Source organism: Terrapene carolina, unplaced genomic scaffold (assembly GCF_002925995.2).
Source record: "Terrapene carolina triunguis isolate 2854851 unplaced genomic scaffold, T_m_triunguis-2.0 Scaffold229, whole genome shotgun sequence".
Lineage (NCBI taxonomy): Eukaryota > Metazoa > Chordata > Testudines > Emydidae > Terrapene > Terrapene triunguis.
This window is the reverse complement of record NW_020664580.1, coordinates 1,534,838-1,559,376: the sequence shown is the minus strand read 5'-3', so window position 1 is coordinate 1,559,376 and position 24,539 is coordinate 1,534,838. Positions and strand designations below refer to the sequence as shown.

The window sequence follows — 24,539 nt, the reverse complement described above, 5'->3', positions numbered from 1 at the left end:
GCCACTTTATATCCATTCGTTCTTGTGCCAACATTGGCCTGTAACTGAAATAAGCCCTCTCCCTCCCCGGTGTTTATCCCTCTAATGTTTTTATATAAAGCAATCCTATCTCCCCTCAGCTTTCATTTTATTAGCCAAGCTTAAGTCAAGTCTCCTCTCATATGGCAGGTTTCTCCATTCATCTAATCTTCCTAGTAGCCTCTCTCTGCACCTGTTACAGTTTGAATTTATCTTCCTTAAAGATGGGAGACCAGAGCTGCTCACAGTGTTCCAGAGGAGATCTCACCAGTGCCTTTTACAACTATAAAAACACTTCTGTCTCTTCCCGAGATGATTTGTGTCAGAAAAATTGCATTTTAAACTAGGTATCTGAACATTACCTGCACATATCCTTACCAGTGCAGTCAGTCCCACACTTTCAAGGGCACCAACTTTGCCCTTTTTCTATATGACTTTTGGGACAAATTCTGCTCTGGTATAAGGAGGGGTGGCTCTCAATTTCAAGAGGAGTTTCTTTTACTTACTCCAGGCTTAGCCATATATCATTTACAGATAAGCCCTTGTTAAGAAACTTGAGAGGTGCTCATTATTTGACACTAGTTGACTGAAGCAAAAGATAAAATGGTTTTAAAAACTAAGTATAAACCATGGAAAGTATGCTAAATTATGTAGTATAACAAAATGATTGTGGAAAATAGGTATGCAAAACTGTTCAGAGTCTTCAAACAATCAGTACAAAAACTTATAATTTAATATGCTCACGTACCACCAATTGAACATCGCCGTGCTATTTCCCAGAACACTAATCCCATCGCATAGATGTCGGCTCGCTTGAATGACTCAAAATGTTTCATATTTATGGAATCATCTAGGACTTCAGGAGCCATGTATCTATTAAAAATAAAAATCAAAATATCTTATGCCATAAAATGCATACTGCACTAAGCTTTTTCAGTATTTCTTCAGCTCCAACACATTGAACAAATCAGCTTAACAGAAGTCAATAAATTAGGAAAATTATGACGTACTACTTAAAGAGTAGAATTTTCAAAATCACTGCATGTTGGCCTAATTCTGATTCCATTAAAGTCAGTGGTAAAATGCCTATTGAATTAGTCAACAGAAGCAATTAGACCAATCCTGAGCGCTTTTCAATATCCCACCCTATGTCACGCACCAATCTGCATGGCCTTGGTACAATGAAAAGCAGCTCAGTTACTTCCAGGTGTCTAACATGTGACCCTTGAGGCTTGTGTCTGTGGTCCTCAACTGTTAAGATTAATTACTGTATTTGATTACAAATTGAAAATATGTTCAATAGCTTTATTCCAGCAGGTGAAAGGAGGCAAGAAGCAAAGCAGCTTCTGAGCTACTGCCATTTTAGGAAGGGGAAATGATAGCGAGACAGAAAGCTGGAGCCATAGAATCTTCACAAGGGGAGGGAGAGCAAGCAACACAGTGGCTGCAATATCCAGGAGACACACAGAGACAGGAGTAGTGGCAGCAGCAGTGGATCTGTGGGAGAAGATAATTACTTTTGAGGAAGGGGGCAGGTTGAAGGACAAAAGAGAGGAATTTTGCATTAGGGGGCATTCCTAAAGAGCATGGGGAAGAAGGGAGAAACATGGGAGTTAGAATATGTTGCTAGACATGCTAAAACCCTGTGGGCTGTGTTGGAGGGAGGCATGGCTGGGGACTGCTAGAGAATGGAAAAAAGTTGTTACTAGCCATACAGTAACTGGTTCTTCGAGATGTTGTGATCAGCATGGATCAACTGTAGATTCACATGTGCCTCACACGCAAGATCTGATTTTTTTTGCATACTGATATTCATTGGGGCCACATGAGGGTATACAGAGCAGAATGCAAGGGAGGATCAGGGCCAATGTAGCAGAGGACTCTAAAAAGAAGGGGTGGAGGTTGGATCATAGGAGCCACACTGACATGTCAAAGAACCACACTTATAGGTACAGTATATGCCAGTGTGGATCCTCCTCTAGGTGACTGGCAAGTTGTAGCCCCTCAGGAATGAGGAATATCAGCTGCATCATTTCAACAGTGCTAATAGTACTGCTTTCCCATACTTGCCATCTATTCTAGCAGCTAAATCCAATGCATAATGCTTGACAAACGGTAATGGGTTACTCCATGTCATCTCCTTGGAGATCTCAAATTGACATTTTTAAACAGGCAGAGGATAATTGCTTGAGTTCTGGTGAAGTGCCTTGATTTGCAGTGGAAGAGGTACACCAGCCAAATAGTAACAGCAAGATACACTGAGTTATCCATTTCAATATCCCCTGTGGGGACATTGGCTTAACTTTTAGAACACCCAGCTATGGCTATAAATAGCCAGGACAAGAGTCTGAACGATTTGGTCCTGTCAACATAAAGCAAAGTCCCGGGTGCATTTAGTGTGTGTACTTTTTCTCCCTGTGCCAAGTGTATCGTTGGAAAGAAGACAAGCAGGTTGATTGACTGGTTTAGATAACAGACCATGTTAGGAATTAACTGTGGACATGATCTCAGCACCACCTTTTCTCTGTGGAATGCAGTATGTAGGATTTGGCCATAAGTGCCTGAAGCTCATTCACTCTCCTGGCTGAAGTAATGGCCATCAACAAGATAAGGGGGAGGGATAGCTCAGTGGTTTGAGCATTGGCCTGCTACACCCAGGGTTGTGAGTTCAATCCTTGAGGGGGCCGTTTAGGGATCTGGGGCAAAAATCTGTCTGGGAATTGGTCCTGTTTTGAGCAGGGGGTTGGACTAGATGACCTCCTGAGGTCCGTTCCAACCCTGGTATTCTATGATTGTCTTCAGAGTGAGGTGGTGCAGGAAGCAGTCAGATTCAAACGGAAATGCCAGGAGTCTCAAAAGTACTAGATCAAGGTCCCAGACAAAAATAGGTTCTTCTGACCAGCGAGTAAGATGTATCATGGAATGAGAAAGGGGAGCACAGTTGTACAGGTATCTGGCAATGTGAAATTGTACACGGTACACTGTAACAGAGCTGAATGAGAGGCATGTCTTTTCAAGTGCAGTAAGTAGTAGGGGATCTGAGGTGACCAGGTCCAGACAATGCTAGGCTGTCCACAAAATAGAGAATAGTTTCAACTTCAATGAGTAAGTTCTTAAGAATATTTTCCTCCTCTGAATCAGGATTTTGGGGATTCAACCAACCAACAGTTGGACTATCAGGTACATCAACTTTAGGCTAGATGAATTATCTGGCCATGGTGTTGTGAGAACAGGTCTAGGTATTCTGGGAGTTGGACTAGATGGACACATGTAGTAGGTCAGAATCAAAACTGCCTCAGTCAGTACAAAGCTACAAGAATGAGTATGGCCATGTCTCCTGATTTTGGAAGTCACCCTAGGGAAAAGGGAAACTTGTGGAAAGGCATGCAAGCTGCCTTCAGACCACTGCAGAATCAAGGAGCCAAGTAACAACCCTGGGATCATATAGAAACAAAAAAGTTCTGGCACTTGGACTTTATATCAGTGGTAAACAGGTTATCACGGTGGTTCCCCAATGTATGATTATCAGCTCTAATAGACTTCCACAGCAACCACTTTTAAGTGGTGACTGACTGCTCAGAGAGCCCACCACATTGTTGCTGATGCTCAGGAGGTGAAGGGCCATTGGTGTTATGCTGTGTTGATGACACCATGTCCAGAGTTTAAGGACTCCACAAACAGGAAAAATGAGCATGTGCCTCCCTGCCTGTTTATGTAGTGCATCAAAGGTGTTGTCCATCAGGAGCTGAACTGTGAAGTTTTGAAGCACAGAATGAAAGGTAATGTAGCCTAGCCTGATGACTCTGAGCACTAACACATTGATGTCCTACCAGGTCCAAGTCCCTTGTATCTGTTACTCTTGAGGACATTCTGCACACACACACAAAAAATCCACACAATATTTTTAAATTCTGCAAATTTTGTCAAATAAATGTGGAAGCTCCAGCATGGCATTGGGGAGCACAGGCCTCTGGCTGCACAGAGGTGGGAGATCATTGTGCAGCTCCCCCCAGGAAACCGAGTCTCAGAAGTGAAGCTGCACCCAACCCTGACACAGCGCAAGGACTGGCCCTGCCCCAGAAACACCCGAGGGTCCTGCCCCTTTGTTCCAGGTGTACACCAAGTGTGGGCAGGCAGGCTCAGCAAGGCAAGATCCAAGTGTGCTAAGTGTGGGGGGGGATCCAGGTGTGGGGTAATCTGGGTGCGGGCGGCTCAGTGGGGGATCCAGGTGTGTGCGGGGGGGATCTGTATGCACAGGGGCTTGTTGGGAGGTTCTTGGTGCAACAGTAATGGGACTCTGCAGGGGGGTCCAGGTGAAGGTGGTCCAGGCTCAGTGGGGGAGGTCTGGGTGTGGGGGAGATAGAGCTTGGCAAGGGGGTGTGGAGGGCTCGGGGGGGGGGGGGGTCCAGATGCAGCTGGTTGGGACTTGGTGGGGATGGGATCTGGGGGATGGGAGGCTCGGCAGAATGGTCCAGGTGCAGGGAGAGTGGGGCTCATCGGGGTGTGTGGGGGGGAGGCTCGCTGGGAGGGTCTGGGTATGAGGGGGTCTGGAGGCACAGGGGTTGGGCAGATTGGGGAGCAGCTCCCTGTACAGGGATCCCTCCCCCTGCAGCTGAGGAGCAATAGGTGCAGGAAGCAGGTAAGGGAGTTTGCAGAACTTCCTTCAGCTGAGGGAGAAATCTGGGGGTGGGTTGGACCTGCCCCTGGATGCTGTGCAAAGGAAGAAGTTCCGTCCTCCCAGCACAGCCAGGACTAGCAGCTGATCCTGGTACAGGGTAGGAGCCACCAGCTGGATCTTCCCCAGTCCCGCCTCCTGCCCCACAGTGATTTACCTCTCTGCCAGTTTCCCTGGGCCCCTGAAACATACTGCTGGGGAGAGCTGATGACCGCTCTTGTGGCTTACCTTTGCTTCCCAGTCAGAAAGTCATTTTTCTGTGGGGAAGCAAAAGAAATCTGCAATGGACATAGGGTGACCAGACGTCCCGATAAAATCGGGACCGTCCCGATATTTAGGTATTTGTCCCGCGTCCCGATCGATCTTCGGTCGGGACGCTGCACTCCGCTTCCCCCCCCCGCCGGCAGCACTCGGCTGTTCTCAGCTTTTTCCCCCCCGCCCCCCTCCCTCCTCTGACTGCCGGCAGCACTCAGCTGTTCTCGGTTGGTTTTTTTTCCCCCCCCTCTCCTGAAAACCAGAGGCTGAAGGTATTTTGCATGGCATGCCTGGAGCCACGAGGCTCATCACACAATGATGGCTGTGGGCATCAACCCTGTAGCCATATCAGAACAGTCCATAGCCACCTGTAGCGACATTCTCATGACCATCTGTCCCTCACCACTGATGATTCCATCTAGCAGTACTTTTTACCCAGGACCAAGATTAAATAGAACAAAGTCCTGCACCAGTGTAAATTTCTTCCCCTGAAGTAGTTTTCTAATCTAGAGAGTAAGAAATTAAAATAGATCCCTAATCCTGAAGGCCTCTGAGAATGCACATTCAAAGGAATATTATAAACAAGAATAAAATAGCCTTGGTTCAAGGGGGAATGGATGAATAAAACAGTAATAAAGATTTCTGAAAGAAGAATAGCAACAATAAGATATGTGCTGAAGTTGGGTGCTTTCAGTCTGGAGACTTGTATAACACTGATGGGATAAACCTGAATTTATGCCATGTCAGTCTTTTAGTAAAATACAGAATTAACTTTGTGTGGCTCTTCTGTGGTTCTCAGGAGTAGGAATTAATGTTGAACTGGATAGGGTTGATAACATGCTACTAAAGTTTTAGGCCTGATAAGGAACAAAGACTTTGTCTAAACTGGACAACTTTTTAGCTGTAATTCAGAATTAGAATAGCCCCAGCATCATTAACAATGAGGGCAACTGTAGCAAAGAATGGAGTAGAGCTTAATTGTCCTGTCTACAATTCTGTTGGCAGCACTGTAACCATGTTGGTCTCAGGATATGAGACAGACAAGGAAGGTGAAGTAATATTTTATTGGACCAAATTCTGCTGGTGAAAGGGAAAAGCTTTTGAGCTACACTATGTTCTTCTTCAGGTCTGGGAAAGGTAATCAAGAATGTCACAGGTAAATACAAAATGGAACAGAGTGTTGCAGCAAAGGTGAATTATGACTAAAGATTTTAACTACACAGATGCGGCCAAAGAGAAATGAAGTAAGGTCACTATTAAACGCACATTTTTTTTTAAAGAAAGTAAACCCCCGGTTTCCCAACCTGGGAGGTGGGTTCCTAAAGGAAGAGAGAGAGAGCGCATGCTGGCCTATACATTTCAAACCTACTCCCTAATCAAAGGCTAGAGACCATTGCCTTTCCCAACCTCATGGTATTCGGTATAGGCAACTTTTCATATTTCCCTCACAAGATATCTGTCCAACACCACGTTACAGGCTAGATACCCTACTCTGCACCATTCACTTCCTATATTTGGTCAGACAACTATATTACATATTTCAGGCTGATGTCAGGCACCAACTTTCTATTTCCATCCGGCATATACTACCCTATATACCCTTACTGATTCGTCTAAAATAACTCCTGTATATGACAAACTGAGACTGGATGGAGGTTATATCATTATACAATAGAAGGCTTTGTGATCGTAATTCACACAAGAAGCCAGTTAGCTGGGAATACAATCATAGAAGTATAGGACTGGAAGGGACCTCAATATGTCATCTAGTCCAGTCTCCTGCACTCAAGGCAGGACTACGTAATCACTAGAAAATTCCTGACAGTTGTTTGTCTAACCTTGTCTTATAAACCTCCAATGATGGGAGATTCCACAGCCTCCCTAAGCAATTTGTTAAAGCGCTTAACTACCCTGAAAGGAAGTTTTTCCTAATGTCCAACCTAAACCTCCCTTGCTGCAATTTAAGCCCGTTGCTTCTTGTCCTATCCTCAGAGGTTAACAAGAACCATTTTTCACCTTCCTCCTTGTAATAACCTTTTATGTACTTGAAAACTATCACATCCCCCCTCAGTCTTCTATTCTCCAAACTAAACAAACTCAATTTTTTCAACCTTCCCTCATACGTCATGTTTTCTAGACCTTTAACCATTTTTGTTGCTCATATCTGAACTGTTTCCAATTTGTCCACATCTTTCCTAAAATGCGGCGCCCAGAACTGGACACAATACTCCAGCTGAGGCCTTATCAGTGCGGAGGAGAGTGGAAGACTTACTTCTCATGTCTTGCTTACCACACTCCTCCTAATACATCCCAGAATTATGTTCATTTTTTTTTTTTTGCGCGCACAACAGTGTTACACTGTTGACTCATATTTAGCTTGTGACCCACTATAACTCCTAGATCCCTTTCTGCAGTACTCCCTCCTAGGCAGTCATTTCCCATTTTATGTGCACGCAATTGATTGTTCCTTCCTAAGTAGAGTACTCTGCCTTTGTCCTTATTGAATTTCATCCTATTTACTTCAGACCATTTCTCCAGATCATTTTGAATTTTAATCCTATCCTTCAAAGCACTTGCAACCGCTCCCAGCGTAGTATCATCCATAAACTTTATAATTGTATTCTCTATACCATTATCTAAATCATTTATGAAGATATTGAAGAGGTGCTGATCTCCCAATACCCAGTACCATTTGCACAAATTTTTGCAGTGCTATAGACACACAGAGACCCAGATTGAGCAAGGCTCTTAACCATGGAGTAGTTCCATTGACTGGAAAGGATGGGTGTGGGGGAAGCCCTGCCTGCCGCAGACAATTTTGTAGGCTATTGGTCATACTGCCATTCAGACCCATGACTATCAATCTCTTACACAGAAAGGAGAGGAAGACACATTTTGAAGAAAAATAATTTGATAAGTATGTTAATGATTTTACCTTTTTGTTCCCACTCTGTGGTTTGGGGCAATATCAATTGTATCTGTAGCTGAATCATGTCTCACTGCCAGTCCTAAATCCGCAATACAACACGTTCCATTCTTTTTCACCAATATATTTTTTGATTTCAAGTCTCTATGAGCAATGGCTGGTTTTCCTGCATAGGAGGAGGGGGAAAAAAAGGGTAGAAGAGGTAAAAGTCCCAAAACAAATCCCTACTACTAACTAAAGAATGTTTCAGAAATCCTCTACTACAGATTCTCACCTGGGTGAGGAGTTCAAGATTTTGAGGTTATGAATCAAAGTATCACATTTGTATCTATAATGTGAAGGGTTGAAGTGGAGTTATAAATGTAAGTTTCATTTAAACCTGCTTGAAGGAAACAGAAGGATGTGCTATATTGGTAGAACAGCAGTGATCTACATATGTGAAATCTGTAGGTTAATATAATCACTATATTCTAGGAATTTAGCAGTGATTTGTCTATAGCTGGGGGGGGGGGAGTACTAGCTAGAGTCACACTTTCATCTTTGTACAGTTGTGACTACAAAACAATAGCGGAGTAAACAGAACAATACATTGAACATCACTGGAGGTTGTTTTGGAAAGACTATTCATATGAATTGAGCAGCTAATGCATAACAAAAATGGTGTAATAAGCTAATGTCTTTGGTGTAGCAACAATTTTTTTTATACAATTGTGCCTTCTAGGTACTACCATAATACTATATGATAATAACAGAAATGTTGAGACAGCACTTTCATTCTAAACTCCTGTGTTTAACTACTTATAACTTTGAGCAAAGATTATCCTTTGGAATGACATTACTTATAAAACTTAGTTTCAAAGCAGAAGCATTTGTTTACCACGAACCCCACAAACAATTTCAATGTTCATACAAGCATACTTAATAGAGATCTTTTTAAAATGAAAGGAACTATTGAAGGAAAGACCTGTTGTCTACCAATGCCTGTAAGGGCTTGTCTACATGAACATTTAGTTTGTGCTAAGCTACGGTGTGAATCTACCCCAGTCTAGTCTGCCACACACTGAACTGTCTGTATGAACCTTGCTGATGAACAGTTAGTGTGCTTTAATCTACTCTGCTCTGAAATGGAAATAGATGAAACCACACTAATGAACTGTTTGTCCATGTGGACCCTGTTGACACGCACTGCTAGTGCATGGCAGAAGCAGACCCCAGCTTGCAGTGAACTAAATGTTCACGTAGACGAGTCCCAACCTGCAGTTATAGGAAACTGATCTTGTGAGATATATGTCTGCATGATCCTAAGGTACTATACTTGCTCAATGCTGCAGAGGAAAGCAAAAAGTACCAAGGCTCCCTGCAAGCATGTCCCAGAAGAAGATTCCTTCTAAACTTTCAAATTTTTCCATCAGTTTAAATACCATAGTTAAGGTTATAAACCTATACAAGTCCCAAGATAATGACGACATCCAAATCATTCTTTTCTGTGAATGCTGATCCACTTATTTTAAAACACTTTACACATTCAAAAAGCATTACAATCAATCTTTACTATATACCCATCGCTGTTGATACAGTAAGTAATTAATCACATTTTACAAATATGAAAACTAAGGCTGAGGTATAACTTGCTCAAGGCCACACAGCAACTCAGTGGCACAGCCAAGACTAAACACTGATCAAATTCTGGAATACAACATTTTGTTGAAATTCTAGGGGAAGCCTTCTACATAAATAATTTTCACGGAAGAGAGAGAGAGAGAGAGAGAGAGAGAGAGAGATTAGGTTGGATTGGATTTTTTTTTGGTAAGACCCCCAATTTGCAACTTCTGTATCTTCAAAACATGATAAACACCAGTACAAATATTTACCTAAAACAATTCCCTTTGGGTAGTGCCTATGTTTTGCCTGTAGCTGCCAAGCTCACAGCAGGACCAATATGCTGCAGAACTATCTTCACTTATATGAAGCCTCATTGGTCTCTCCTGTTCTTTCTAAGGCACATAGGTTAGCCTCTTGAGGATTGAATGCTTTAGGTATCTGGGCAAAAATTAATGGGCTGTGGTGTACAGGAGGTCAGACAAGAAGATCTAATGTTTCCTCTGGCCTTAAACTCTATGAAACAATCTAATTTAACTTCACACCTTTAAATTGTAATAACTTAGACTCATAGACTTTAAGGTCAGAAGGGACCAATATGGTCATCTAGTCTGACCTCCCGCATGATGCAGGCCATAAATGTTGACCCCCCCACTTTCCCTTAACTCTGCTGTTGAAGTCTCCAGATCGTGATCTAAAGACTTCAAGTTGCGGAGAATCTTCCAGCTTGCGACCCCTGCCCTATGCTGCGGAGGAAGGCGAAAAACCTCCAGGGCTACTGCCAATCTACCCTGGAGAAAACTTTCCTGAGTCTCCCTGTGTAGATAAGCCCTTATAGCTCAGACAGTGTCTGTAGAGCAGTGGTAGGTAACCTGCGGACCGTGGACCACACACAGCCCATCAGGGTAATCTGCTGGCGGGCCGTGAGACAGTTTGTTTACATTGACTGTCCACCGGCATGGGCGCCCGCAGCTTCCAGTGGCCGCAATTTGCTGTTCCCAGCCAATGGGAGCCACAGGAAGTGGCGCGGGCCACAGGTACGTGCTGGCCACCACTTCCCACAGCTCCCATTGGCCGGGCATGATGAACCGTGGCCACTGGGAGCTGCAGACAGTCAATGTAAACAAATTGTCTCACGGCCCGCCAGCAGATTACCCTGATGGGCTGCGTGCGGCCTGCAGGCCACAGATTGCCCACCACTGCTGTAGAGGAAGAAATCAGTGTTGAGCAACTTTCCTGACACCAAAGCCACACTACTCTGCTATTATCTTATGAAGATACTTTTTCTTTTCTCCACTTATGGAATGTGTTATACACACACACAACACTTATAATGGAAATCTTAATTAGGAGTGAAAAGAAATTGAGACCAGTCTGAAATATAATTTCAGGATTTTGTGTTTTCCTTAGGATACAAGACATAAGCCACAATCTGTGTTCAATAAAATATTTGAAGAATGTTCTAGGATTTATGAAAAATCCAACTTCTTACGAAATACTGAAAAATCAGCTCCTTTTACTGTTAAGGATATTCTTTCTCCAGATAAAAAGAAAAAAAAGTGTTTCCAGAGTAACTATTTTTTCTTGTCTTGTTTTTCTGACAAGTAGGTACTGCAGCTAATCTCTCTCAAAATAAAGAACATTTTAAAGTAAACTCTTATGTTTTGAGACTTGAGTCACAGGCCTGTAGCATTTTGCCATATTAAAAAAAAAAGATTTTTGTTATGAGAAAATTCCACTCAGATCTGTTACATATGGTATCGACATTTTTGAACACTTTATTGGTTTTATTCCACTCACTGAAGGTTAGCATGCACCCAGTGCACTTGAGCTGAAGAATTTTGGTCAGCAGTATCCATTGGGGAGGTGCATGAACCCTGAGTGTCCTCATGCCTCTAGTTGAAAGAATAAAGGGCAGGGTCACCTCAACAATTCTCCCCATCCAGTTCCTTTGCACTGGAATCTTGAGGATACTAGACTACAGTAGCAGCAATGTAGTGTGTGTGTGTCATAGAATGTGGGTACACAACACATCTTGAACCATAACTACTTTACAGGTAAGTAACCATTTCTTTGAGCGTTTGTACATGTATTCCACTGTAGATGCCTCCCCCAACCAGTACACCTTTGGTGGCGGAAAATCAGAATCTATTTGAACTGTCTTACCAAAGTTTGCATCAGCTCTGGATGCTTCAATGATGGCATAATGTTGAGCAAACATGTACCAAAGACTGAGCTGTTGCTTTACAAAAGTCTTTGACTTGATCATTGCTAAGAAAAGCCATGGAAGTAGCTTGAGCCCTAGAAGACTGCACAGTAATCCTTGCTGGTGGTGTCACCTTTGCTAGGTCATAACAAATCCTGATGAAGGCAGTGATCCAGCTGGAAATTCTTTATGATGTTACTGTCTGGCTTCTCATTCTCTCTGCATAAGCTACAAAGAGTCTTAGTGAGGATCTATCAGTTTTCTCCAGTCTATATAAAAAGAAAATGCCCTACAACTATCCAGTGAGTGCAGCTATCATCCCTGAAAGCATGTGGTTTTGGAAGAACATTGGTAAATTTGACACTGGTTTAGGTGGAATTCAAGACCACTTTTGATAAGAATTTGGGGTGAGGCCTTAATGAGACCTTATTCTTATTAAAAAAAACACACACTGTATATGGGCATGTGACATGAAAATTTCCCACAATATTTTTGAGAGATCTTACTAAGTAAGTTTATGTATCATTGTGGGCCATAGATTATATGTAATTCCATGGCGGAGGGTGACTACAGCTCCTGCAAGAACTAAGAACAGCAGAGGGTGAGATTAGTCAAATTCATTCACTTTGTAACACCTCCAGAGAAGTACCATCACCTGGACAGGTTCACATGCACTAGCTCAAACTGGATTCTCCAGAGACCAGACAAGGAAAGGACTCTTGGATAAATATCTTGAGTTTAAACGACTCAGGGCCTTCTTTCTGATCCAACAAATGGACAGAAAGTTCTGTCCCAGAAGGAGGGGAAGCAATCCTTGCAGAAGGATTGGAAGGACTGACACTGATCCAAGCCCTCGATGGAGTTGCAGGGGGTGAGGGTACAGGGATGATCGCTGGCAAGCTATTTTATCATGTGTATAGGGTTGGAGGGGAGGAGGTTGGGGGGGGAGGAAGAGAGAGAGTTTCTCTGCAAAGCTTTTATGTGGAATGAATGTGTTTGCTTAGAAAGTGCTGGGTGGTAATTACAGCTGTTCATAGCTTTTGAAGAGAAAACAGAGTGCAGATGCTAGCACAGGCCTGCATAACATGCGGCCCGCGTGGGCTCACTGTGCAGCCCGCGGGGGTTGAGTAGGTGGGCTCACTGTGCAGCCCACGGGGGGGGGGGGGGGGGGTAGGCAAGCGGCAGGTGAAGGAGGGGGGGGGAGTAGGCGGGCGGGCGGGCAGTGGCGGGGAGGGAGTAGGCGAGCCAGGGGAGGGGGGTTGAGGAGGCGAGCAGCGAATCGGTGGCTGACCTGTTCTACTGATCTGGTCTGGCTCCCATCCCCTCTCCCAGGGCCAACTCCAGGCACCAGCAAAACAAGCAGGTGTTTGGGGCAGCACATTTCTAGGGGTGGCATTCTGGCGCCAGCCATCATAGGCGCCAACTCCGGGGCATGGGGAAAAAGTGCCCCCGCCACCCCAGCTTGCCTCCGCTCTGCCTGCTCCCCTGAGTGCGCCACCGCCACTCTGCTTCTCCCCTCTCCCTCCCAGGCTTGCCACACGCGAAACAGCTGTTTCATGCAAGCTGAGCGGCGGGGCACTTGGGAGAGGCGGCGGCGGTGGTGGGGCGGAGGTGAGCTGGAGCAGGGAGTGGTTCCTCTACCCCCCCCCGGTTCCTCCCTGTGCCCCCCACCCTAGCTCACCTCTGCTCCGCCTGCTCCCCTGAACGCACCACTGCTCCGCTTCTCCCCCTTCCCTCCCAGGCTTGCCACACGCGAAACCGCTATTTCGCGCAGCAAGGCTGGGAGGGAGGGAGAAGTCGAGCGGCGGGCACTCAGGGGAGGCGGCGGCAGTGGACTGGAGGTGAGCTGGAGCAGGGAGTGGTTCCTCTACCCCTCCCTGTTACTTCCTGCGCCCTCCCACCCTAGCTCACCTCCGCTCCGCCTGCTCCCCTGAACGCACCGCTGCTCCACTTCTCCGCCCTCCTCGCCTGAGAGGGAGTGGGGAGAAGCAGAGCGGCAGCACACCCGGGGAGCAGGCGGAGCGGAGGTGAGCTAGGGCGGGAGGTCACGGGGGGCCCACAGGAAGCAATGGTGGGGGGGAAATGCGGCACACCGGGGGAGGAGGCGGGGCTGGGGATTTGGGGAAGGGGTTCGGAAGGGGTGGAGTTGGGGCAGGGCCGGGGGCAGAGGGGCACAAAAAAAGGGGGGGGGGAGGGTAGCCAAAAATTTTTTTGCTTGGGGCAGCAAAAATCCTAGAGCCTGCCCTCCCCTCTCCAAGGGATGCAGCTGTCTGGAGGTGCCTGCCTTCCACACCTTCCTTATTCACTCAACAGGGCAATTAATTACAAAGTGGGGGGGGGGGAGGGGGAAGAGAGATCTTATTCTACTTCTGGCAAAAAGACATTTTTCTTTTACCTTAATTATACTACCTTAGGGGCCCGCTATAACAAATTACCGAGGTTCAATACTGCTGTTTCGGTGGGGTGGCGCTGGGGGAGGGTTTGTTTCCGCAGGGCAGATGGCGCTGGGGTGTGTGTGTGTGTGTGTGTGTGTGTGTTTGTTTCGGCAGCGCTGGGGGGGTTGTTTCCGTGGGGCGGGTGGCGCAGTGGGGGGGGGGGGGGGGGGGGGTTTTGGGGGGGGCTGGCGGCTCTCGGGGGTTTCAGCCCTCAGTTGTTTTCTTTGGAGTAATATGGCCCTCGCCACTTTACGAGTTGTGCAGGCCTGTGCTAGCACATAGTCTGGCTTATGGGGATATTACAGTGTATGCAGAAAACTGAGCATCTGGGAAAAAGCCCTGGTCAAGAGGGAGAGTGACATGGGTCTCTATCCAAGCGGTGACCGTTGATAAGCTGGGAGCTTAGAGTGGTGCCATTGGTGGACCACGGAGGGGAAATACAGGAACACTTGCCCTGAACAGCAACGGGGGGGGGTCCTGCTATTGAAGCTTGCAGCTCTCCCACTGTTATTACAACTGGAAAAGCTGTCTTAGGTGATAAATCCTGCTAATATCAAATTAATGTCCCAGGAAAGAGATTCCTGTTAGTGAGTAAACCCTTATGAGGCCTTTTAAAAATATTCTTACCATGGGATGGGAGAATATTGAACATGCCTGGAGAGGAGGGTGAATGCAAGAGATGGCTGTCAGGTGAGATTAAAACAAAAAACAAAAACCCTCCAGCCTTATTTTAACATAACTTGGACCTGCACCTTGACTGGAGACTGATGGGTGCAAGTGGCACATTTTTCCCACTTAACTATTAAAGTGGTTCTACTTTTGACTCTTGCTGCTAGTGAGGACATTTTGGACATTATGTGAACACACACTCTCCAATGCAGTTAGACACTCACCATCCACATTGAGATGGAGACTGAAGATCAGAGTGCACAATTTAGTCATGATTCAGAGACTGTCCTTGAGCAACAATAAAGTAATTGGAGGTTGTAGTGATAGGGTTAGAAGATCAAAGAATGAATAATGCCGTGGCCATCCCAGGGCTATTAATCATTCCAGTCAGTTATGTTTCAACTTTCTGATAACGCTAATAATCATACAGTACTTCTAGATCACAGGAAAATAGGAATACATGTGTTAGTGATCCTGGGTTCTGGATGGCCCTGGAGCAGAAGTTATATTTTGTTTTCTTGGTTGCAAACAGATCTATGTTGGGGAACCCCTATTTGTTGAATATCTGCCCTACTTTGTTTTTCAACTAAATACCTCCTGAGGTGATCCACCACCATGTTCTGCACGTCAAGCGACATGAAGCTTTGATAGTGCTGTCGTTCCAAATGCAGGAGTCCCAAACTTGTGCCCAGAGGTTCAATTTTCTTGGTTGCAAGGTAGTCCTCAGACCCCTCCCCCACCACCAGTCCCCCTTTTGGGTATGAAAAAAATATCAGGAGTAGAAACCCCTTCCCACGTGCTGTAAAGCAATCTCTACTGCTCTGAGAGCTAGAATACACTGTATCTCAAAGCAGTACCATCTCACGAAAATGGTCCCTGAATAAGAAAGGGAAAGGTGGGTGAGGTAGGGCAAGGACTGAAATTGGATTGTGTATCCCAGTGCCATAGACTGTCTGGAACCACCAATCAATGGTTATGGAGTTCCAGACATTGAGGTACAACAGATTCCCCAAAGAAGGGGACAGTCACATTCTGGGGTGCAACCTAGAGCAGTGAAGAGTTGCCACCTCTTGGATTTACAAGTGCCTCACAATCCCTTGCCCCTCTGACTCTCCACCTGGGATGGCCACAGCCAGCAACAAACATGGACTCTAAGTTTTGGGCAGACCTGGTCCAATGCTTTGGATCCTGAAGCCTGCCTGTAACACTACTGATTTCTCTTGGCTTCCACCACCCTTGGTTAACAACTGGTATGGTGACTCCACACACTCCTCAGCCCAGTTTTCCCACAAAGTGAAAAATCCAGCCCTGCACTGGAACAATCAGAGGGATATTAAGGTTAATTGCCCTTTTAAAGGAGTCAATATTCAACAGTTTGTTACTTGAATTGGAGCTACCAAACAGTTCAGTTTAAATGCAGCACTGAATTGGTTTAGATTAAAAACAAAACAGAAGATAGGTTTTTAAGTCAATTCAAGTAGAAGGTAACTTAGAAATGGTTACCAGCAAATAAAAGTGAAAACATGTATCTACATCTAAAACTTTATCTAGCAAGTTTTGGTTCAAGACTTTATTTAAGATGGCCTTTTTCACCCCCAGTCTTCCAGCAGGATGGTGACTGAACCGCTCCTCGATCAGGCTCTCTCCCAGAGGCCCAAAGGTCTCTTCTTAGGTCAAAGAGATAAAGGGGCAGAAAACCTTAAGTTTATAGTTCAGTGAACCTGTGAAGTAGATTCTTCTGAAGGTTAACCCTCAAAGTAAAGTTTATCCAATGAGGAAGGCAACATGGAATCTGGTGGTGAACAAGGCTCCATGCTCTCTTTCGTCACACATTTGTGTTTACTCAATTGCAAATTGTTTGGTTTCCTGCCATCTCCTTCCACAGCTGTCTTGAGGACCCTATTTACTACTATATGTAATTGAGGTAAACACAGTCCTTTGTTTAGGATAGATCTGTTTAACAACTTTTGCTAAGGCAGTTCTGTCTGCTTTTGAACATGTGCTAACTGTACCACAGGGGGAAAGAAAGGGGCAGGATTCATAACTGCATATAATTTTGCTACATACATTTCCTTATTATATTGACTAGCAAGTATTTAATTTTCAAAATAACTCAAGGCATATTTTGTACAAATATTACTGCAATACTGTGTAGGGTGTGGTGCTTTCAAATCAGACAGATAGGGAAGATTAAAATGACTAGAGCTCTGCTCTTGCTGAAGCAGTCAAATTGGCTGCCTTGATGTTGGTGGAGCCTGATAGGTAAAGCCTGTTGATGCAGAAGCCTATGACTTTCTTAGTAGAAACTTATCCTGCTTTCAAGGAATCAGCTTTCCTAGGCTGGAAGCTAGGCTGTCAATGGTATTGAGGCCTATACTGCCTTCTTTTGGGGCTGAGGCATACATTCTTAGTAACCTTAATGTTGCTCTCAATTCTTTATGGCGTGTAAAGCCTCCTCAGTCTTCTTGCTGAAGAGGTGGCACCCACCAGAGGGCAGGCCCTCAACAGTGGTTAGGGCTTCCTTTGGTATATGTTGTGTGTGGAGACAGAAAGACCTCTGCATGGTAAAAATTGCCATGGATCTGAAGGCTATAGCTGCTGCATTGAGAGCTGACTGCAGTCATGTCCTGGCTACTAGCTGGCCTTCAGTGACAATAGATTTTAAACTCCTCCTCCATACACTGTTCAGTAAAGCCCAGCTAATAAAGTCATATTTCAATAATAAAGTCTGTTAGTTAGTGATTCTCATTTGGAGGCTAGATGCAGAATAAGTCTTCCTTCCAAAGGAATCAGTCCTCTTTGGCTCCTAGTCTTTTTGTAATTTGTAATGTCCCTGCTTCGACCTCTTGTTTTCTGCTCCCACCACCACAGTACCTGGAGCAGGATGACTGAAGAAATGGCATCTGGTGGCAACAATCCACTTTCTTTGAAGTCTGTGCCGGAGAAGCTTGGCATGGTCCAACAATCCTTCATTGATGGTTAAAGCTACTCACCCAGTCCCAGTTGTGTGTAATCTAATCAACAGTCTAAAGGTTTTCTTGGGCAACTTCTGCAGGAAAAATACTCCCCTGGTAAGGCTCATGTGGTGCCAGTAGGTGTACCTGGAGCCCTTATATTTGAAGGTTTCAGAGATATGATTGGCTTTGCCAGTACTGAGGCCACTGTCTGAGTGGCCTGCATAGGAAAGTCTGGTGCCAACATACAGAGTAAGTCTCTGGCTCCCATAATTGCTGGAGGCGTTGACGGTACCCAGTGGTTTCTGTGCTGGGGTCATTTGTACCTGAAGAGTAGATAGTACAGTAGGTACCTGCTTCATCAGTACCTATGCCAATGAGCCAATATAGATGGTACTGGCAAGCAATGCTGTAGTGCTCTTGAAGGTAGCTTGGTACCAAACAGCTTCTGGGGTACCATTTCAGCTGAGGTACAATGGTGGAGTCCCCAACAGGTGTGTGAGGATCCTTTCTGGATCTTGAACTACCCTTGAGCTCTGAAGAGCTGGATGTCTTGGGGCCCTTAATGCCTGGCCCAAGGACAAAAGACCAGTACCTCTTCTCCCTCTGTCAGAGGTTGAGGGCTTCAGTGAAGGAGCAGCTGAGTAGAAACAGCTGCCAGAGAACTTCTAGGAGGCAATGCACTTCACTTATCTGTCCAAGAAAGGCTTGGATTGGTGGTCAAGCATATATTCCTCTCCATGAGTAACCCCTGAGACAGGAGTCTCTTGATTTTGAAGTCTTCTTACAAAAAGATAGGAAAACTAAACATCTGTCCACAACATGGTCATCACCTAGGCAGATAAGGCATCTAGTATGCTCATTAACAGGCAGGACTTCCTTACAAGACAGACAGTTCTTAAAGCCCAGGGACTTATGCATGACTATTTGGTAGCAAGTATCACTCCAGGAACAGAAATAAAAAAAAGTCTAAAAAGGAGAACAAAGGAAACACTATAAAAGTCAAGGCTAACTACATACTAACTCACTATTCACAGAAGAAAGTGAGCATATCAGCTGCCCGTCTTGTGCTTTGAGGCACCACTGGAACTTGCAACCATGCGTTGTGAGAACAAACAGAGGGAGGTGGACAGCTGTCCCAACAGGTACTACTGACCAAAAGCCCCTAGCTTGGGTGCACTGGGTGTACATGCACTTAGAGTGAAATATATAGACATACAAGCAATCTAAGAAGAACCGGGATACTACATAAGGGTCTTTTAGATATTCTTAAAAAAAAAAAATCTAAAAAAAACAAAAAAGCAACACCCCACTCAAACAGCTATTAAACTAGTCACATTTTGTTGCCAGATAATACATGATCTGCAGATTAATTTACAATTTTAAGAAATTGTCCACTTTTGCAGATGGATATACCTGCACAGCAGGTGTAAGAGGCTATACACATTCAGCTTAATCCCATTACCAAATATAACTACACATTTGTGCAACAATTCAAATGATACCATATCAAGCAGCAGACAAACTCAAATATGGACAAGGTCTTCAATTGCTAGATCTTTCCTATAATTCTCCTGATAATTTTCACTATGGAAATAGGTCTCCAAATGCCCCATTTCCTTTTAGGATAATAAGGTCACATGAGACACAACCCTTATAAAGTTACCTTGTGTGCCAACAATCTCCATGTGAAGATGTGCAAGTCCACTGGCAGTGGACAAAGCTAGCTTTATCATTCCTTCCACAGTAACGGTATACCTGTTTAGGTAATCAAAGAGTGATCCATGCTCATGATAATCTGACACCAACCAGAGCTGAGTCCATGTACCATTGTCTGCAAAATAAGATATTAGATGTAAATAAAGTTGCCCAGCAAACCAAATTGCTTTTTTTAAACGTACCAACTATAAAAGTTGGAGTTACATTTTATAATGAGCTCCATGTAATCAGATCATTATGTTTTCTATTTTTATTCCAACAGTGCCTGAAGGCCTCCTACAAGTGTTGGAGCCTTCTGTGCTAGACACTGAACAAACAGCATAGAAGACAGTCCCTAACCCAAACAGTTTACAATCTAAAAGACAAGACAAATAGATATAGGCAAACAAAAAAGTAACTTGCCAGAAGCACAGTAAAATTTTTTTCCTCAGTTTTTTCCCTTTGTATAACACCCCCTCCCTACAGTGCCGGTGCATCCACTAGGCAAACTAGGCAGCCGCCTAGGGCGCCAAGATTTGAGGGCGCCAAAAAGCGGTGCCCAAAATGTCTGGGATGCTCACCCGCCACCTGCTAAATGTGTAACCCTCTTTGATCAGCTCCGGCCGGCTGGGAAGTGATGTCATTCCTCCTCCGGCCGCCAGGGGCGCTGCGCTGCTCCCTGCTGCTCTGTCTCTTCCCCAGGGCCCAGCCCTGCCCCCACTCCCCTGAGCTCTGCACAAAGGCCGGGGCTGCATTCACCGGCAGCAAGAAGTACAGAGACCCGGCCCCAGCCGCGCCGCCGGTGAGTGCTGGGGGGTGGTTCCTGCCGCCCCCCAAGCCAGCCCCGACTCCCCAGAGGCCTGCCCCCCCATTGAAGCCGTTCCCCCCCCCACGGAAGCCGGGCCTCCCCCTCTGCTCCCGCCTCCCCCACGGAGGCCTGGGGCACCCCCCCACACGGGGGGGGGGGGCTGCGTAGGGCCCAAGAATATCTAGGGACGGCCCTGGTACCTACCCACCCTGCCCTCAGCCAGCCCCACACCCCCTGCCCTGCCTGCAGCCAGCCCCACACCCGCACCTCCATCCAACCCCTGCAGCACCCCCATGCCCCAAGCCAGCCAGCCCCACACCCCCGTCCAGGGCCAGCTCCAGGCACCAGCTTCTCAAGCAGGTGCTTGGGGCAGCCGTTCCGGACAGGGGCGGCAGTTCCAGGTATTCGGCGGCAATTCGGCGGACGGTCCCTCACTCCGCCTGGGAGTGAAGGACCTCCAGCCGAACTGCCGCCGCAGATCGCGATTGCGGCTTTTTTTAAGATCGCGATCCCGGCTTTTTTTTTTTCTTTTTTTTTTTTGCTTTCCCCTGCCGCACCCCCGTGCCCGAAGCCAGCCAGCCCCACACCCCGTCTCCAGCCAACCCTGCATCCCCTGCCCTGCCCGAAGCCAGCCAGCCCCGCACCCCCGTGCCCAAAGCCAGCCAGCCCCACACCCCCGTGCCCGAAGCCAGCCAACCCCGCACCCCAGCTCCGCATCCCCTGCCCTGCCCAAAGCCAGCCAGCCCCCCGATCTCCAGCCAACCCCTGCTGCACCCCCGTGTCCAAAGCCAGCCAGCCCCGCATACCCTGCCCTTCCCGAAGCCAGCCAGCCCCTCACACCCATCTCCAGCCAACCCCTGCCACACACCCCTGCCCCAAGCAAGCCCCACACCCTGTCAGGTTATTCATTTATTTTCATTAAATATGTAGTCTAAATAATGAAATTAATAAATTTTCAAGCCGAATATGTATTAATTCTAATGAACAATGCCATATTATGTAGTGATCATTTTTGCAAGTTTATAATAAGCGATGCTCCGGGGGGAGGGGTGGGGATGGGAGGCGCAAGGTGGAAGTTTTGCCTAGGGTGCAAAATATCCTTGTACCGGCCCTGCCTCCCTACCTTGCCAACTTCCCCTGCGCTCAGCTGCTAGCCAAATTTCTTCAGTCCTTGCTCATCCCAGTTGTCCTCCTTCCAGTTGTAAGCAACAGTCAGCCTCATTTTGGGAGACAAATCTCCAAATTATAAAGAACAAGCAAAGATCTGCTTTCTTGGCTACTTCCTCTGCCTGCAACGAGGGAACACGTGTACAAGCCTGATTCTCATCTCAGGAGAGGCAGGTGGCTCACATGGCCCAAGTCTGCCATTATATACGGATTAGTCTTCTCCTCCCACATCCACTCCAGACAGTAACACCAGTGCAAATAACAAGATTCTGGATTCTACTGACCACTCTGTCCATTCTCAAGTTGAGATTTCCATAAAAGGGGGGGGGGGGAAAAACAGAAAAATAAACAGCAAAATATGAGTGGAAGGGAGCTGAGGGGGAAAAAAAATAAAGGCCATTCTTACAATTAACATTCCACATTCCTGGGACTTCTCTCCCCTATTCTAGAAGGGAGAAGGGTTTACAGACAATGAAGGGACAACATGTATTAGTATCAAAGGATTAAGAAATGGCATTCCCTTTTCTGAGAAGGCAAAAGCACATAGAAATTAGAACACAGAACTTGGAACCAAGCAACCTGCTTGTTTTTTTTTTTTTTTTAATCACTGCCACTGGCTTGCTGCATGACTGTGGGCTAAACAGTTCTACAAGATGGCGATAATGCACACTCACTTTTCTCAGACCTAGAGATGGCATGCACTAGGTACGTGCAAATTTGCCACAGATTTAGATCAGTGGACACCAAATACCAGGAACCTCAAAGATTAAAAAATAAACACAGAAGATACAGTATGAAGGGAATTCAGAATGTGAAACTTGAATCTTCAGTCTTTCACTGGACTTTTTCTTCTTTTGACCCAGAGAGCAGAAACATGTCAGTTGCAAGACTTCTTGTTTTTAAACCAGACAAAGCAATCCTGCCATTGAATAGGCTTCCTTAATGTTTTTAAAATAAAACAAAAAACCCACTTTGAATAGTGGGAGTCATTCAGATAACTTTATCCTTATTGTAAAACAAGCCCCTTTCTCTCCTTAAAAAGAAAAGAAAAAGAAAAACCCCTACCATTCCTCAACATATTCCTATTATGGCAACCATACTCTGCACTACCTTCCGAGTATAAATTCTTTGTGCTAAGGACTCTGTACATGACATATGTATAATATACCTGATCTTAATTCAAAAAGCAAAGTAAGAGGGAAAGAAAGGCAAGAAAAGGAAGGTCCTTAGTCTTTCAGACATGCTGATGAACAGGACCTTGAAAGGATTCAGTTTCCAAAGAACAAAACTGAAATCTCAAGGAAAGGTACCAAAGTCTACAAGATTCTTAGACTCCTCTGCGGATATTAAGGGAGGCCAGAGGTTTTTGGCTTTCTATGAGATTTTAAAAGTAGAAAATCTTCAAATTGAGAAAAAAGGAGAGAGCTGCATCTGCGTCAAACCCACCAATTTCTGCTAGCGGAAAACAGTGAAGTCAGATCTTGCTATATTCATGCCAGTATCAATGCCAACAAAGCTCTTGGTCTATGGTACCAGGGACAGTTGAGGTCCAGTCTTAAACGTTACACAAATGTTTGGTAGAAAAGATATTAGAAATAATCAGACACCATGACCCTTCAAAAGATGGCCAAGAAAGCTTCCACCAGTTCTCTAGTCCTTCACTAAAAACAGAAGACCATACTCTTGAGATGTCTATTATCTCTAAACCACGAGGAAAAATTTGCTGTAGACAAAAACTTTTGTGCAGTCTTTACACACTGTTTTAAGGAATGCAGAGGTTCATCTGTATTTTCATTAAACAGGTTGGACTTGTTGAAGAGGAGGATCCTGAATGGTGCGCCACTGCCAAAATATGTGGTGAAGCACAATGGAATCCATCTTCCACTTGTGCTCTTGAGAGAAGTGCCTGCTGACTGTATCCACAGTCACATTCTAAGCTCCTGGAAGGTAAGCGGCTGTGAGGACAATCTGATTGCATATGCACCGATTCCAAAGCTTGACAGCTTTGGTGCAGAGAGTCCCTCCTTGTCAGCAGATATAGAATATGCATGACATGTTGTCCTTCGTGACCTTTATGTGTTTGCCCTGTTCAATGGTAAAAATTGGAGACTGACCTATTGGCTGCCTTGAGTTCTAGGTGGTTGATGTACAGAGTTTCCTCTTGAGGTCCACCTGCCCTGGGCTGTGTGGGTGTCCAAATGTGCTCCCCAATCTAACAGGGATGCATCCATCGTTACAACATTCTTCAGGGAATGGTGGGGGGAAAAAAAAAAAAAAAAAAAGACTCCTGCACAGATGTATGGAAAGCAGTGCATTTAGACTACATGCTCAGCGACTAAACAGTCCTGAACCACCTCTGAAGGCAAAGTAGTCGCAGTCTTGCATGGTCTATAATGGAACCACCAGCTGCTATGTTCCAACAGCTGAAGCCAGTCCCTGACCCAAGTTTGAGGGCTGATCTGGATTGTGTTGACCATGTCAGATAGGGCCACAAATCAATGCACTGAGAGACAGACTCTTGCTGCTATTGAACTGAGCTAAGCTCCTATTAATTCTAACCTTCGTAAAGTGGTCAAGGTGGATATTTCTGAATAGCCAACTGTAGGCCCAGTTTGAGGAAGGTCTATGGCCTTGCAAGTTGCTAGTGAAGTGTTTTACTTGGAACAACTTTTCAGAAGCCAATCATCTAGGTAAGGGAATACCAGAATTCCTCTCTGTGAAGGTGTGCCTCTACTATTGATAAAACTTTCTAAGAGACCCTTGGGGCAGATGAGAAGACAAAAAGAAGCATCCTGTACTGACCGACAATAGATCATGACCCTTTTGTGAGATGGATGGATCGTTATATGGAAATATACGTCCTGAAGGTTGAGGGCTGAGAACCAATACCCTTGCTCCGGTGATGGAATTATTCCTGCAAGTGTTACCATTTCGATTTTTTGTGCCTCCACAAAGGTGCTGAATAGCCTTAAATCTAGAATGGGCCTCCAATCGCCATTATTTTGGCACCAGGAAGTATCTGGAATAAAACTCCTTCCTTCTATACTGCCGGGGAACTGGCTCTATAGCACCCAAGTATAGGAGAGAGTCTATTTCCGGTCTTAGAAGGTGCATGTGAGAGGGGTCCCT

General features: G+C 45.5%; 1 protein-coding gene across 1 annotated transcript in view; it reads right to left on the bottom strand.

The window, feature by feature from the left end:
- Window positions 1-24,539, bottom strand: part of TGFBR1 (transforming growth factor beta receptor 1) — a 74,635-nt gene that overhangs the window by 7,581 nt on the left and 42,515 nt on the right. The window contains exons 5-7 of the mRNA XM_024197574.3: window positions 19,404-19,571; window positions 7,884-8,040; window positions 767-891 (exon numbers count right to left, since the gene is read on the bottom strand). Coding sequence (XP_024053342.1) covers window positions 767-891; window positions 7,884-8,040; window positions 19,404-19,571 — 450 coding nt within the window. The remainder of the gene's footprint in view (window positions 1-766; window positions 892-7,883; window positions 8,041-19,403; window positions 19,572-24,539) is intronic.